Source organism: Ursus arctos, unplaced genomic scaffold (assembly GCF_023065955.2).
Source record: "Ursus arctos isolate Adak ecotype North America unplaced genomic scaffold, UrsArc2.0 scaffold_34, whole genome shotgun sequence".
Classification (NCBI taxonomy): Eukaryota; Metazoa; Chordata; class Mammalia; order Carnivora; family Ursidae; genus Ursus; species Ursus arctos.
In genome coordinates, this window is record NW_026623030.1 from 13,218,856 (window position 1) to 13,232,106 (window position 13,251).

A 13,251-nucleotide genomic window follows, 5' to 3' on the forward strand; every position below is an offset into this window, starting at 1 on the left:
TAGAACCCCACTTTATATCTTCTGTAGGGCTGGTTTCGTGGTTACAAAATTGGTCAGTGACTGGCGATTCTGGAAGGTCCTTATCTCTCCATCGATTCTGAATGACAGCCTTGCTGGATAAAGGATCCTTGGCTGCATGTTTTTCTCTGAAAGAGCTTTGAAAATGCTCCCCCAACCCTTTCTCTCATTCCAGGTCTGTGTAGATAGGTCTGACGTAATCCTAATATTTTTGTCTTTGTACGTGAGAACTTTCTTTGCCCTGGCCGCTTTCAGTACCGTATCCTTGGATCTAAGATTTGCAAATTGCACTATGACGTGACGTGGCGTAGGTTTGTCGTGGTTGAGCTTGGGAGGGATCCTCTCTGCCTCTTGGACATGGATGTTTGTTTCCCTTGCTAGATTAGGGAAGTTTTCAGCTACAATTTGTTCAAATATCTCTTCTAGACCTCTGTTTTTCTCCACCCCCTCGGGGATGCCGATGATTCTGACATTGGAACATTTCATTAAGTCAGTAATCTCCCGTAACCTACATTCATGAGTGTGGATTTTTTTAAGTCCAGATTCTATTTTAGTTTTCTCTTCTACTAACCCATCCTCCAATTCGCTGATACGTTTTTCTGCCTCATTCACCCTGGCCGTCAGAGCCTCTAGTTTTGACTACATTTAGCTCATAGAATTTTTAATTTCTTCCAGATTAGCTCTCATTTCCGCCCTTAGAGATTCTATATTCTCATTAACATTTTCGTTAATACTTTTTTCAAGTCTACACATCATCTTGACCATTGTTACTCTGAATTCCATTTCTGATAATTTGGTTACATCCATATCCATTAGTTCTGTGGCAGAGGCCACAGACTCATTGTCTTTTCTTTGCTGGGGGGGATTTCTCCTTCTCGTCATTCTGATGAGGAGAGGTTGCGGGGTTGTCCAGAGCCCAAATTATTGCCCGGGACCCAGGCCGTGCACCCTTGTTTTATAGGGATCTTAGGGATGTGGGCTTCTTGATTTTTCAGCCTGTCTTCTGGGGGAGGGGCCTGCCACACCGACACTCAGGCAACCCTGTTTGGGTAGAGTCTCCGTGACCCCTGCGAGGAGGGATGCGGATGGGCACTCTCTGAGCCAGTATTTCTAGGCTTTTGTTCTCTGGCGGCTTTCCCTGGCGGTTTGCTGTGCCTCTTCTGAGAGTCAGAACAGCAGTGGCCGAATCTCAGCCTCTGTCACAGAACAGAGGGATCGCGGACCGTTCTCCACTGATGTTCTGGCCACTTTAACTCTGTTACTGTTGGTGCTGCTCAACCCTGCAGTGTCCCGGGATGTGCACCCCACAGCCGGCATCCCAGCCCTCACTTCCAGGGCCGGCGCGTCTCTGTCCTTTGTGTTTCTAATGCCGCCAGCCGCCCCGCGCTCCCGGATCTCCCGGTCTCAGTCTGGATCCGGTGAGCGCACCGGGATTCCGGTGTTCCGTGAGATGCCTGGTGGCGCGCGCACCCGGCTCACGGCTCACGGTCTCAGTCTGCTGTTTTGTGGGTGCCGTCCGTGAGCCCACCCGCTCCCCCGTGCAAGTGGCTACCGCTTCCCGGCGCCTGAACGCGGCGGCTCCATCCCCCTTCCGTTTATCTTCCGATATCTGTGCACGGTTTCATGGCTCCCCGCTTTGTACCTCAATACTCAGCGCTGGAGATGTTCATTTGTAGAGATCCAGATGCGTCTTCCTGCGTCTCAGGCTGGTTCCGTGGTTGTTTAGGCTGGTCTGGTACCTATCCAGCTCGACTTGGAGGACCGGCTGAAAACGGTGTCTCCTACTGCTCCCCCATCTTAACTCCCAAAACTCCGAATTATTCACTTAAAAATGGTTAGGATGGGGCTGCCGGGATGGCTGAGTCAGCTGAGGGTCTGACTCTTGATTTCAGCAGGTCATGATCTCAGGGTCCTGGGATCCAGCCCCACGAAGGGTTTCGTGCTCAGCAGGGGAGTCTGCTTGTCTCCCTCTCCCTCTGCCCCTTCCCTGCCTCAGGCTCTCTCTCTCAAATAAATAAATAAATCTTTAAAAAAAATAAAATGTTTAAGATACACACAGGGCCACTATTTGCTAATCTCTACTACAGATGATGGAATGCCATTAAAGAATTTAAAAAATATTTTCATATAAAGTTTTTGTTTACATTTTATTGCATAAAATTTGCATAAATAATACATGGATCCATTCTCTCTAAACAATACAAAGCTCAAGTCCTTTTTGAGACTTCAAATATTCAAATACCAGTGCCCTTTCTGGATAACAGCTGTTATCAATGGGGAGGACTGTATCCTTGAAGAATGTTCCAGAATCTTCTCTTAGTATTGTGTGTATGTGTGTATTTTTACATATGTGTGTATATACATAGAGAGAAAGCTTGTTTTTAAATTTAAAAATATATTCATTGCTCTTAAAAAATAAAAATTGTATATTTTATATGTGTCTCACTATAATAAAAATATTACCGACAGGAAAATCGATTTACAGAGATCAAATCTCATTATATGAAATCAAGCCAAGAGTTCCTTTATTAACTTTCATTTCTTGAAAGTTTTCGCACACATACAAAATTAGAGAGAAAATAATATATTCACCCCAACCCTTCCCCTAGATTCAATGACAACCAGAATTTTGTCCCACTTGCCTCACAGGGTCCTTCTTTCCTTGTTGTTACCACTATACAATTTTAATGCGAATATAAGAGGCTTTACTTCAACCGGACCCACTCTCAACCGTTTTCAAGGAAGTGATTCAGAACACCCAAGGATAAAAAGCAGGGCAGACCCCCACCCCCAGGAGTGGTGGGCACTGCCCTTCAGATCCAGCTCCTGGGGCACAAATGCTCTTGCCACCAAGCTCTGGTGTTAAAAGTTTGCAAAAGTGTTGTAAAAAGTGGCACCGACATCTACCATACCACCCAGCCATTCCTAGGCATTTACCCAAGAGAAAAAACCCCGATGTCCCTACAAAGCCTTGCCCACAGATGTTCAGAGCTCTTTTACATGCAATGGCCCCCAAACAGGAAACAACCCAAATGTCCATCAACAGGGCAAAGAGATAACAAATCACGGTCTACCCACACAATGGAATGCTACTCAGCTACGAGAAGGAATAAGCTATTGATACACACATGCATGCAGTATGACACATCTCAAAATAATTATTCTGAGTGAAAGAAGAGAAAAAAAAGGCTGGTTGCCTTTATAGAAAAATCTAGAAAAAAACCTAGAAAATGCAAACTGATCTATAGGAACAGAAAGCGGATTGGTGGCTGTCTGGGGGTAGGAGGAGGGGTCAGGAGTGGTTACAAAAGAAGAAACTTGCAGGAGCTGGCGATGTGTGGTATCTTGACGGTGATACATTTTCACAGGTGTGCACACGTATATGTCAAAACGCATCCACACACACTCAAAATGCAGTTTCCTGTACAACGAGTATCCCTCAAAAAAAAGCTGTTTTGAAAAAACAAAAACCCTGCACGAGGCATCCACCACAAATGGGTTAGACCTAGTAGTTATTTTATGAGCTTTTCTTTATTAAATAGATTAAACAAAAATACTTTTAAGCAATTTAGTTGCTGGTAATTTCCCTCCTTCTGCTACGGCTAGGTGACGAGCCAAGGTAGGGAAGGGAACAGGGACCATAACGAGGGAAACTGAGGGAGTTTCTGTTAACAGTCTTTAACCTAAATTTTAATTTCTTAATTATTTGTCCATAAGAAAGAGCAGGTCCCTCTTGCTCTTTGCATAAGAAAAAGAAAATAAAACCTGGCAATTGCATTTGCAAACAATATTTAACACTAAGGAGTGCAGAACCATAAACCCAAAAGGGACTTGAAAAATCCTGGCATTAAAGAAAAAAAAAAAAGTTTCATTCTTCACGAAAGGCTTCTGATTCTTTCCTGGGCTCTTTTTCCAGGAAGTGAAGCTACCCACTAGAAAACAAGATGTGCAAACACGGGGGCTCCTTACCTTCTCTCCGGGTTCCTTGGGAAGCTCGCCACTTAGCTCAGAACACTTCTCATACTTGACTTCATTGCTGGACGCTGGACTCGAAAACCTGGTACAGAGATCCACATTACTTGTTTGAGGCCAGACTCTGCCTCCAGCCCACACCCTGTAACTAGCCATGGAACCCAGGGGTGAGATCAGCATTGAGATCAACGAAGCAACACTACCTGGTTTGCTTTGAGAAAAGATGTGTCCCTTCCAGTCGCCAAACCAAGGGCCCGGTGGGATCGGCCTACCTTAAAGACAGCATCGTTGGGGTAGCAGGAGGCTCAGGCTGGGGTGAAGAGACCTGGGTGCTAGTCCCAGCTCTACTGCCTCCCCACTGCGGGAGCTTGGGCTGTGCTTGTGATCTCACCTGAACCTCTGTCTCTTCATCTATAAAATGGGGATAATTAACACCTCCCCATCGTCTTTTGTAGGGCAGATAAGAGGCTACCCAAGGCCCTAATAGCTATGTGAGGGCGTTTAGGGAAGAGTAGAGATGCCCCAGGAGGAATAATTAATGGTTGTTGTTAGCAACCCCAGGCACAACAGCAGCCCCACCACAGACCTGCCACGGGACTCGGGGGTGGTAGGCCGTCATGGAATGTGTGGGGGCACGGGCCTGTCGCTGCCTCTCTGGGTAACCCTGGCCAAGAGCACTGTCCCTCTCTGGGCCTCAGTTTCTCCACTTGTCAAGGGGAAGAGAAAGGGTATTCTGGTGCTAGAATGCTCCCATCTCTGAAGAGCTCCCTGGAGTGGATGCCTAAAGATGAATTTGGGGCTGGGGGCTGCAGAGACAACAGAGGGGAGAGAAATGAACCACTTCACCTCGTCCCCACTCTACAATACTCCAAGGTCTGCCTCCTTGAGAGGCATGATGATGAGTTATTCCCACCCTCAAGCCTCAGTTTCCCCATCTGTCAGAGGAGACTAATCCGAGGCACTGGGAGGACATGGGAAAAGGTGTGTGAGGTCCCTGGCACGGGCGCCTCCTTCTCTGTTATCCTAACTCGGGCCGGACTGCACATGAGAATCACTTGGGAAGCTTTTACAAAGAAGCCCCGCCCCAGACCAACTCGAGGGGGCAAGGGCTGCCCCAGGCCTCGGGATTTTCTTCCACATGATTCTAAATTCTGAGAGCCACTGGTCTAACCCTGGCCCAGCTGGCTGCCCTGGTTCCCAGGCCTGGGAGGGCAGCAGTCTGCCCAGAGGTGGCCCCCGGAAGCTCCGACCTGAGAAAGGTATGTCAGTGGCATGAGTGGCATTAAGGAGCTGGTGGCCACACCCCGTGGCATCTCCCTGCTGCAGCCGGGAAGCCACTTGTGGGAAGGCAAAAGAGCATGAGATATCAGAGCCCCGCTGAGCTTAGAAAACCAACTAACAGGATTCATCACGTCACTGGGAGCCACGATGTTATCTGTGAGTCTTCGCCTTAATCCTTCAAGGAAGGTTTCCGTTTTAAAGACAAAGAAACGAGGCTCAAAAGGGGAAGGAACTTGCTTAAGCTCTCTTGACCCATTTGATTTTACTTGGGGGCCACTCAGGGAGGCTCAGGCCGTACAGTAACGTTCTCAGGCTTCTGGAAAGACCAGCATAGCCAGGAGTTACATGGGGCTCCGGACTCCCTCACGGTACTTCACCTCGCTTATCCGCATCTGTGAAATGGGCATGATACCTCCCACTACAAAGTGTAAAGAGAAGGGACAAAGAAATGTTGCTGCCGACACACTGAGGCCAGGGAGGAGCTGCGTTACCTCTCTGCCTCTCAGCTCCTTATCTGAGAAATGGAAGCGAAGGCCACCTCCTCTCTGGGGCTGTGGGTGAATCGAGACGGGGGCTGTAAGGTGCCTAGCGTGGAGACTGGCGTTCGGTTCCCTTTCCCGAGGGGCCTCTGGTAGGCGGTACGAGGCAGCTCAGGGCTGAGCGAAGCCCGTGGAACGTTCCCACTTACAGTTTGGTCAGATCTGCCGACAACGGCCGTGCCTGGAATGTCTTCCTTCTGATCTCTGGCTTTGCCTCTGAGCTCTTGGCAGCCCAGCCTTTGATCCGCTCCTGGACGCTCACGCCCACTTTCTCCGGCTCCGGGGCAGCTGACGGGGGCTCAGGGGTGGCTGGTGGGGGTTCGGATTTTGCTGCCAAGGCCAAGATGCTCTCCTCCCCAAACAGGCTGACCCACTTCCTGACGCTGCCCCTGGGGGTCCATCCTCCCTCCAGCCGGCTTTCCCTGTCAGCTGCTCTGCTCTTGACCTCAGCAAATTCTTGGTCTTTTCCAGGTCCAGGCGAGGGGGACGGGGGCGCCTTGTCCGGCTCCCTGAGCGGCTTAGCTTTCTCTTCCCCAGGGTGCTGGTCATTCCTGGCTGAGCCCCCAGCAGTTCTGAGGCCGCCCGGCTCCGTCTGCTTGAAAAGCACCTTCTCCTTCTGTTCTCGGGTCTTCTTGGCTACCTCCAGGAAGTCTGAGTCTGGGTCACGAAGGCGAGGGTTTGCTCTGACCAAACACTCCGCGTCCACTTTGGGCTCCGGATCAGATGTCTCAGGCCCCCGACACTGGGCCGCAGAGCCTGCAATGGCCTCATCAGCCACCTTCTTCAGCAAGGCCTCTTTGCTCTCAAACGGGGCCGTGAGGTCCATGGACAGAGGCCTCCTCACCCATGTCTTCTCAGGCGGGGTGGGGGGCGCTTCCCCCCCCCCCCGCGGCCTCCCCGCCAGGGCCTGGCTTCTGAGGCTGGACGGAGTCGATGAAAATGGCCAACACAGGCCTTCTCCTCAGGCGAGGCTTGGGCTCCAGAGAGGGGTCCCCTGTGTCCTCCACACTCCTGGCCTTTGACAGCGTCTCATTTGGGCCCGTCTCCTCTTGAGGGGCAGCTGGCCTGATGTCCTGCGACAGGGAGGCCGGTCGGGGAAGGGTCCCAGGCTTTCGGGCAGGCAGGGCAGCCTTGGCGGCCACCTCGGGCCGGGAGCCCAAGGTGGGCTCCTGAGACACACCCGCGGTGGCCTCCCGAGCCCCCTCACTGATGCCCTTCCCCAGAGTGGGGCCGGCTTTGGTGGTTTCAAGGACAATCATGGTGTTGGACCGGGGCCGCAGGAAGGTGGCCTTGATAAGCACAGACGAGCTTCTCCTCAGGCTCTCCCTGCTCCCCGCCTCCTGTCCCACCAGCCCGGGCATCTTCTCGCTCAGGTCCTTTGCCACCACGCCCTGGGAGCGCCCACAGGGAGGGGACGGGCTAGTTGGGCCGGGCCCCAAGGATGCGACAAGGGGTTTCACGTCCGGGGCCTTCTCCCTGCAGAAGGGCTTGGGGGCAAGTCTGGGCAGAGGGAGTAAGCGGGCCGGGCTCCTAAGGGGGCTTTTTCCTTCCAAGAGCAGCGTCGAGGGCGCCCCGGGGGTGTCCCCGGCCTGGCAGAAATAGGTCCGTTTCAGGGTCTCCTCCTTGGAGATCTCGCCGAGGCCTGGCACCCCTGTCAGGGAAGTGATGGAGCCGACCTCGACCCGCGTCGCCATGGCTACGGCTGTGGATCCATGGGGATTAAGAACATCCGAACTAGGGAAGCAACCACTGAAAGGAAAAAGCAAAGGAGAGGAAAAAATCAATTTTAATCTCAGAGTCTGAGTCCATGCAGAGCGTTTTGGGGGAATGGGCCCAGGAGGCCGGAGGCCTGGGTGCCGGACAACCACTCCCCACTGACCTCACTGGGGAAGCCCGGGCGGGCCTCTCCACCTCTCTGAACTCCAGGCAAGGCGAGTGGACCAGAGGGCCGTCTTGGAGTTTGTTCTGGCCCCAAGGGTGGGGAAAGGGTGGCAACATTCTCTAGGACCTTCCCTACTCAGCTCATCTCAAGGCCAGCTCTTTCAGTAAAACGGCATCAACTCTGCTCTACAGAGAAGGAAACCAGCTCAGAGAAGCCAAAGAACTGGCCTGATGTCACTTAGAGAATAAGGGGCAAAGTCGGGATTCGAACCAGGTGGGGCTGCAAACGCACTCCGCATATTCCAGCAAAAGCCCCGGTGAGAGCATCCTTGCGTCCCCTCACTCCTGTTACCCCCGAGTCATTCCCCATTTCAGAGCCTGCCCATATCAGGCATCCCCGCTGACCCTCCTCACAACCCTGGGCTGAGCGCCAAGCACAGAGAGCGGAGGGGACCGACCCCAGCTCACACAGCTACCAAAGTCCCTGAGGTCACGAAGTTGGTTAGTGGTCCCCAGCCCTACTAGACTGTCCCTTATCTCCACCTGCCCCCACACACCCTTCCAGATGCCTTCGAACAAAAAGCCATTTTTTTTTCCCACTCCACCTGCTGTTTTTCTTGGTTTGCCTTTGGGTTCTTTTCTGCGGAACACCTATTCCGTGCTGGCTGCCTTCGGAGCCTCCGTGAGAAGAGTATCAGCTAGCGGTGAGGGTTCACCAGGAGTGAGGCCTCACACTAAGCCAGGCGCTTCACGTGTTTTATAAACCACATCCTCTTTATAGCCCTACGAGGTGGGTACGATGGTCATCAGACCGCATTCTGCAGCGGGTGTAATCCCCTCGTTCAGCCAGCTAGGAGCTCTGTTCTCTCTTATTAACCTTGCACAACCCTGAGAAGCAGGGGTCATCGCTATCACTATGAGGATGAAAAGCAAGGGCCCAGAGAGGTCACCCGACTTGCCGACATCACACAGCTGAAACTCGACCACATGTCCTCACCCCATTCAACCGGGCTGGGCCTTCTTTTTTTTTTTTTTTTTTTTTTTTTTTTTTTTTTTTTTAAAGATTTTATTTATTTATGTGACAGAGAGACAGCCAGCGAGAGAGGGAACAGAGCAGGCGAGTGAGAGAGGAAGAAGCAGGCTCCCAGCAGAGGAGCCCGATGTGGGACTCGATCCCGGAACGCCGGGATCACGCCCTGAGCCGAAGGCAGACGCTTTAACGACTGCGCTACCCAGGCGCCCCCGGGCTGGGCCTTCTTAAACACCACACTGTATTCCTTTCTGGTCTGAAAAGGTGCCAGACAAGTCGCCGTTCTTGATTCCCCGCCACCAGCCTGTCCCCAGCCTTCATGCCCGTGTTCTCTGTCCCTGCAAAAGCTGCCCCCAGCCTGCCCCCATCTAGATGGACTAAAAGTAGAAGGTATTTTAGTTACACGCGAGCCTCCTGCTTCCCTTCCTGGGGCCCTGCTCTGCTGCCCCCGGCTCTGACTCACTCCGCAGCCTGCAGGAAAGAAAGGCAGACAGATTTTGATATTTTCTCTTCCTTACACGCTCGATGGTGCTGACAGATTTCTTCTCCCCGAAACCAGAGAACGCTGTCTAGACAGGGTTAGAGGCAGCAGAGAAGGAAAGATACGGAGAATCGGAGAACGGCAGAGTTGTAAGGCGTATCGATCGGGTCCTGCTCCAAATCAGGACTGTTCACCTTTAGAGCCAGTCCCCGTGACCTCTTGGAAACCGTGCTCTGGGACACACACACACACACACAGCCTGGACAGGAGACACAGGGCAACAACAGGATTCAAAAGATGGAGAAGTCCTTGGCAGAACCCTCACGTTCCCTCCACCTCCAGGACACTCCAGCCCTACTTACCCGAGCCGGCAGGCCCCGGCTGGGGATGTGTGCCTGCCTGACAAAGCCAACCGTGTCACGTCTCATGGCGATCGGGGCTGGCTGCACCCTCCCCTGGCAGAGGCGGGTGGGGGAAGGGAGGCTGAGTTTCAGCAGGTCTGGGAGACACAGGACCACAGCCTCAGCTCCGGAGTTCCGGAAGTCTGTGCACAGATGGCACAAAGGCTCTGAGCTCCAACTGCATCCGCTGGCACTGTCTCCAGCTTGTGAGACGCACACTCCTTGTGGCTTCTCAATATTGTAGCAGAACGAGGACTGAGTCCACGCTGGGTGCTCAATATAAACCTCCCCTGTTCCTCCACTACGTGTTTGCTGAGCACCTACTAGGTGCACAAAGATGAACAAGAAAAATCCCCTGCATTCAGGGAACTCACAGCCTTGCGCAAGAAACACACACACACACACAGAGGCAATTACAACTCTGGGTGATAAACGCCATGGTATATAGAGAGGAATGTGGGAGCACAGGAATAATATTCACTGCTTAGAACTGGGAATGGTGATCCCGAAGACTCCCTAGGCTGAAAGGTGACGCCAGAGGACTCCAGGGCCGGCTAATTTGGGAGCTGTGTCTCCTGGCTCAGAAGTAGTTGAACACTGCATCTGCTGGAGGTCCTGAAACGCTGCCTCAGGGCCTTTGCACGTGCTGCGCCTGCTTTCCGGTATTCCCTTCTCACTCACAGACAGACACAGGCCTGGCCCTCAGAACACAGCTCTGACATCTCTGCCCCTACCAACACACACACACACACACACACACACACACACACACACACACACCCTGATACAATCTTCATCTTACACGTCCATGGAGCACCAGACATCCTCGGCAGGACTCATCAAGCTACACGGTTGTACTTAATGCTGTGTGAGCCTTCAGTCTTTCCCATCCAATGGCAAGCCCCAGAGTGCACCCTGAGTCCCCAGAAGCTAGCACGGCGCCCTGGCCTATCATAGCTCTGAATACATCATCATTGTTGAATATGCACATAGAATAACGGTTGGGGGAGTGAAGAAATAGGTGAATGAAGAGATCTTCTTCTGCTCCCCAGTCTCCTAAGATAGTGAATAAGGACAGGTACCGCGAGTTTCACGACACAAAGTGATCGAGGATGCTGGAGGGGTTACTCTGACTCTGGAAGCTGGGTGGTGGCCATCGGTCAGTTGCTACTGGACAACAGGACCCAAGGGCTGTGAAGAGCTCAGCCGGGAGCCCAACCTGCCTACCTCACCAAGAGCACCCCCCCTCCCCGTTTCTCCGAACCACAGGGAGGCACTCTACTGTGCCGGACAGGCCCCGTCAGACACCTGCTGGGACCACATGAACCCCAGGCCGTCCTGCCTTGTCTCCCGCTCCTCTGCCCAAGCGTGGAATGAACGCGTCTCTGCATAGCTTGTCCAGGGAAGGCGGTCATCCAGAGCAAACCCTGACTGGCAAATTCGGATCGACGGTGCACACGTGTTGCCCTACTCTGGGATCCTTGAACCCAGCTCAGTAGCCACCCCGCAGGGAAGTAAAGGGGGAAAGACGAGGGAAAGAAGACTCTTGGTCCGTTCCCCCTCTTAACCGGAACAGGGGCTCTGTTATCTGGAATGTGCTTCACATCCTGGGCTTCCTCTCGAGTTTCCATTTAAAATGGAAGGCGCCTTCCTTACCTCCCCCAACCCCATAGTATATAGTCAACCACCCCTCAGAACCCCAGGACAGCAGCTCTTTCTGCCCACGGGTCCTGTCCCTGTGCTTTAACAACCTACCATTTTGCACCCCCCAAAAAATAAAATAAATAAATTAATTAATTAAAATGCCTGGCAAATACCTGGTATGTAGATATGGCTGCACCAATGAATCCACGAATTAATTAATACATCAGTGAACAAAGGGGGGTAAAGAGACTTTTTTTTTTTCTTTTTTGAACCACCGCAATAAACAGCTAAAATAACATTTTGAAGTCTCTCCCAAACCTAAAACACAGGCCTCTCAGGGGTTTGCTTAACCTGTTGTAAAAAACGCAAGGAAACTGATTGAAATGTGTGCTTTAAAACCTTCCTTTAAATGCATCGCATATGTCATGCTTAATTTAAGACATGTCGGTCTCTTCCAGAACACTTCAGAAGCTCGCTCACACACAGGCCAGCTGCTAAGCCTTGTGTGGCCTCGCTCGCTCTCTGTAAATGTATCAGCACTACGGCCAAAGCCAAGCAAACAAGAGCCCCCTGAAGAAGGAAGGGGCGCGGAGTGCGAGCCACCCCTCTGGTCGGATCTGTATGAATCATCAAGGAGGGTGCATGTGGGGCAGACAGGGTGCAGGGCTGACTCTGGACCGTGGCCCAGGGGGCAGTGGATGCCAGTCTGACCTCAAGTAATGGGGGCGGCAAAGGGTATGTCCCCGCCGCTGACCCTGCCCCATCTATAGGCTGGATCTCCCCTAGTGGATCTGCAAAATCTGAAATGCCCATTTCCTGCAATTTTATTCAAAATAGCCCATTTTCCTGGGAACTGAGGCACTAAGGCTCACAGGTGCTGAAATTCGGCGGGAGATCATTCCAGAGCATCCATCCGTCCATCCCTCCTTCTGACTCTGCTGCAAACCAGGCTCTGTGCTCGCTCCTGGGCAGGGGGGAGGGGTGCAGCCCTGTGGCTCCCAGCCTCCTCCTCCCGACAGAACCACACAGGGAGAAGGCAAGAGAAGCACCTCCATTCAAAACCAAACAGCTTGGCAGCTTTTCTCTCAGATTCACAGGCGTTGATTCGTTCCAACAGCTGCTGCAGATCTTTCATAATTACACCCTTAAATCCGAGCTGGGAGCTCACCAGTCATTCACTCGGCCGTCTCTGGGTGCCGCTTGCTGGGAATGCCACCATCTGCCGAGGGCTGCGAGCCAGTCCTCACGCCTTCCGGTGTCTTCCGGAATGTGACCCGGCCTCCCCAAGTCTGCAAATCCACCGCACATGGTGCACCCTGCGAGGTGCCGAGTACATGCCCGCGTCCCCCCAGGAGGACAGGGCCCCAGATGGAAGGGGCCTGGTGGCTGACGGCACTGGAGTGAATGCATCCTCTCCTCTCCGTCCCCATGGCGACGGCCCGAGCTCGTTCGGTCGTTCATTCATCCGTTCATTCACTCCAGTACACAATTATGGAGCACCTACCATGTACCAGGCTCTGGGCCAGGCGCTGGGGACACGGCAGTGAACACAACACGTGGCAAGGTCCCCTGTCCCCATGGCGCTGGCAGTCAAGAAGATGGGAGCACACGTGACAATAAAGGGGGGAGTGGCCAGGGAAAAACTTCAGGAGGAAGGGACGTGGCAAACCCGCCTCCTCGCTGACATCCCCGTCTCTGGGGACCTTCCTCCAATCCAGTCTAGCTGCGCCGCAGGGCGGCTCTGACAGCAAGCACCATCACGCCACCCTGCCTTGCACACGCGCGTCCAACGCCTTCCCCGAGACCCGGCAGGATCCAGATCCCCTTCATCTCCCCCGTCCATCTGTCTGTCTCTCACATGCACTCACGTACTTACTTTAGCACAATGAACCCCTGGACAGTCACAAGACACGCTATGCTCTTTCTCGACCCCCATGCCTCTACACTGCCACTGCCTACTAACTCCTAGTCATCCCTCAGTCCTAAGCTCCAAAATGCCACCTC

General features: G+C 52.8%; 1 protein-coding gene across 1 annotated transcript in view; it reads right to left on the minus strand.

Moving 5' to 3' along the window:
- Nucleotides 1-13,251, minus strand: part of LOC125283045 (uncharacterized protein KIAA1671-like) — a 38,174-nt gene that overhangs the window by 8,642 nt on the left and 16,281 nt on the right. Inside the window, 3 exon segments of the mRNA XM_048221640.2 lie at nt 3,988-4,075; nt 5,960-6,693; nt 6,695-7,559. Of these exon segments, the coding sequence (XP_048077597.2) occupies nt 3,988-4,075; nt 5,960-6,693; nt 6,695-7,504 (1,632 nt within the window). The 5' untranslated portion in view covers nt 7,505-7,559.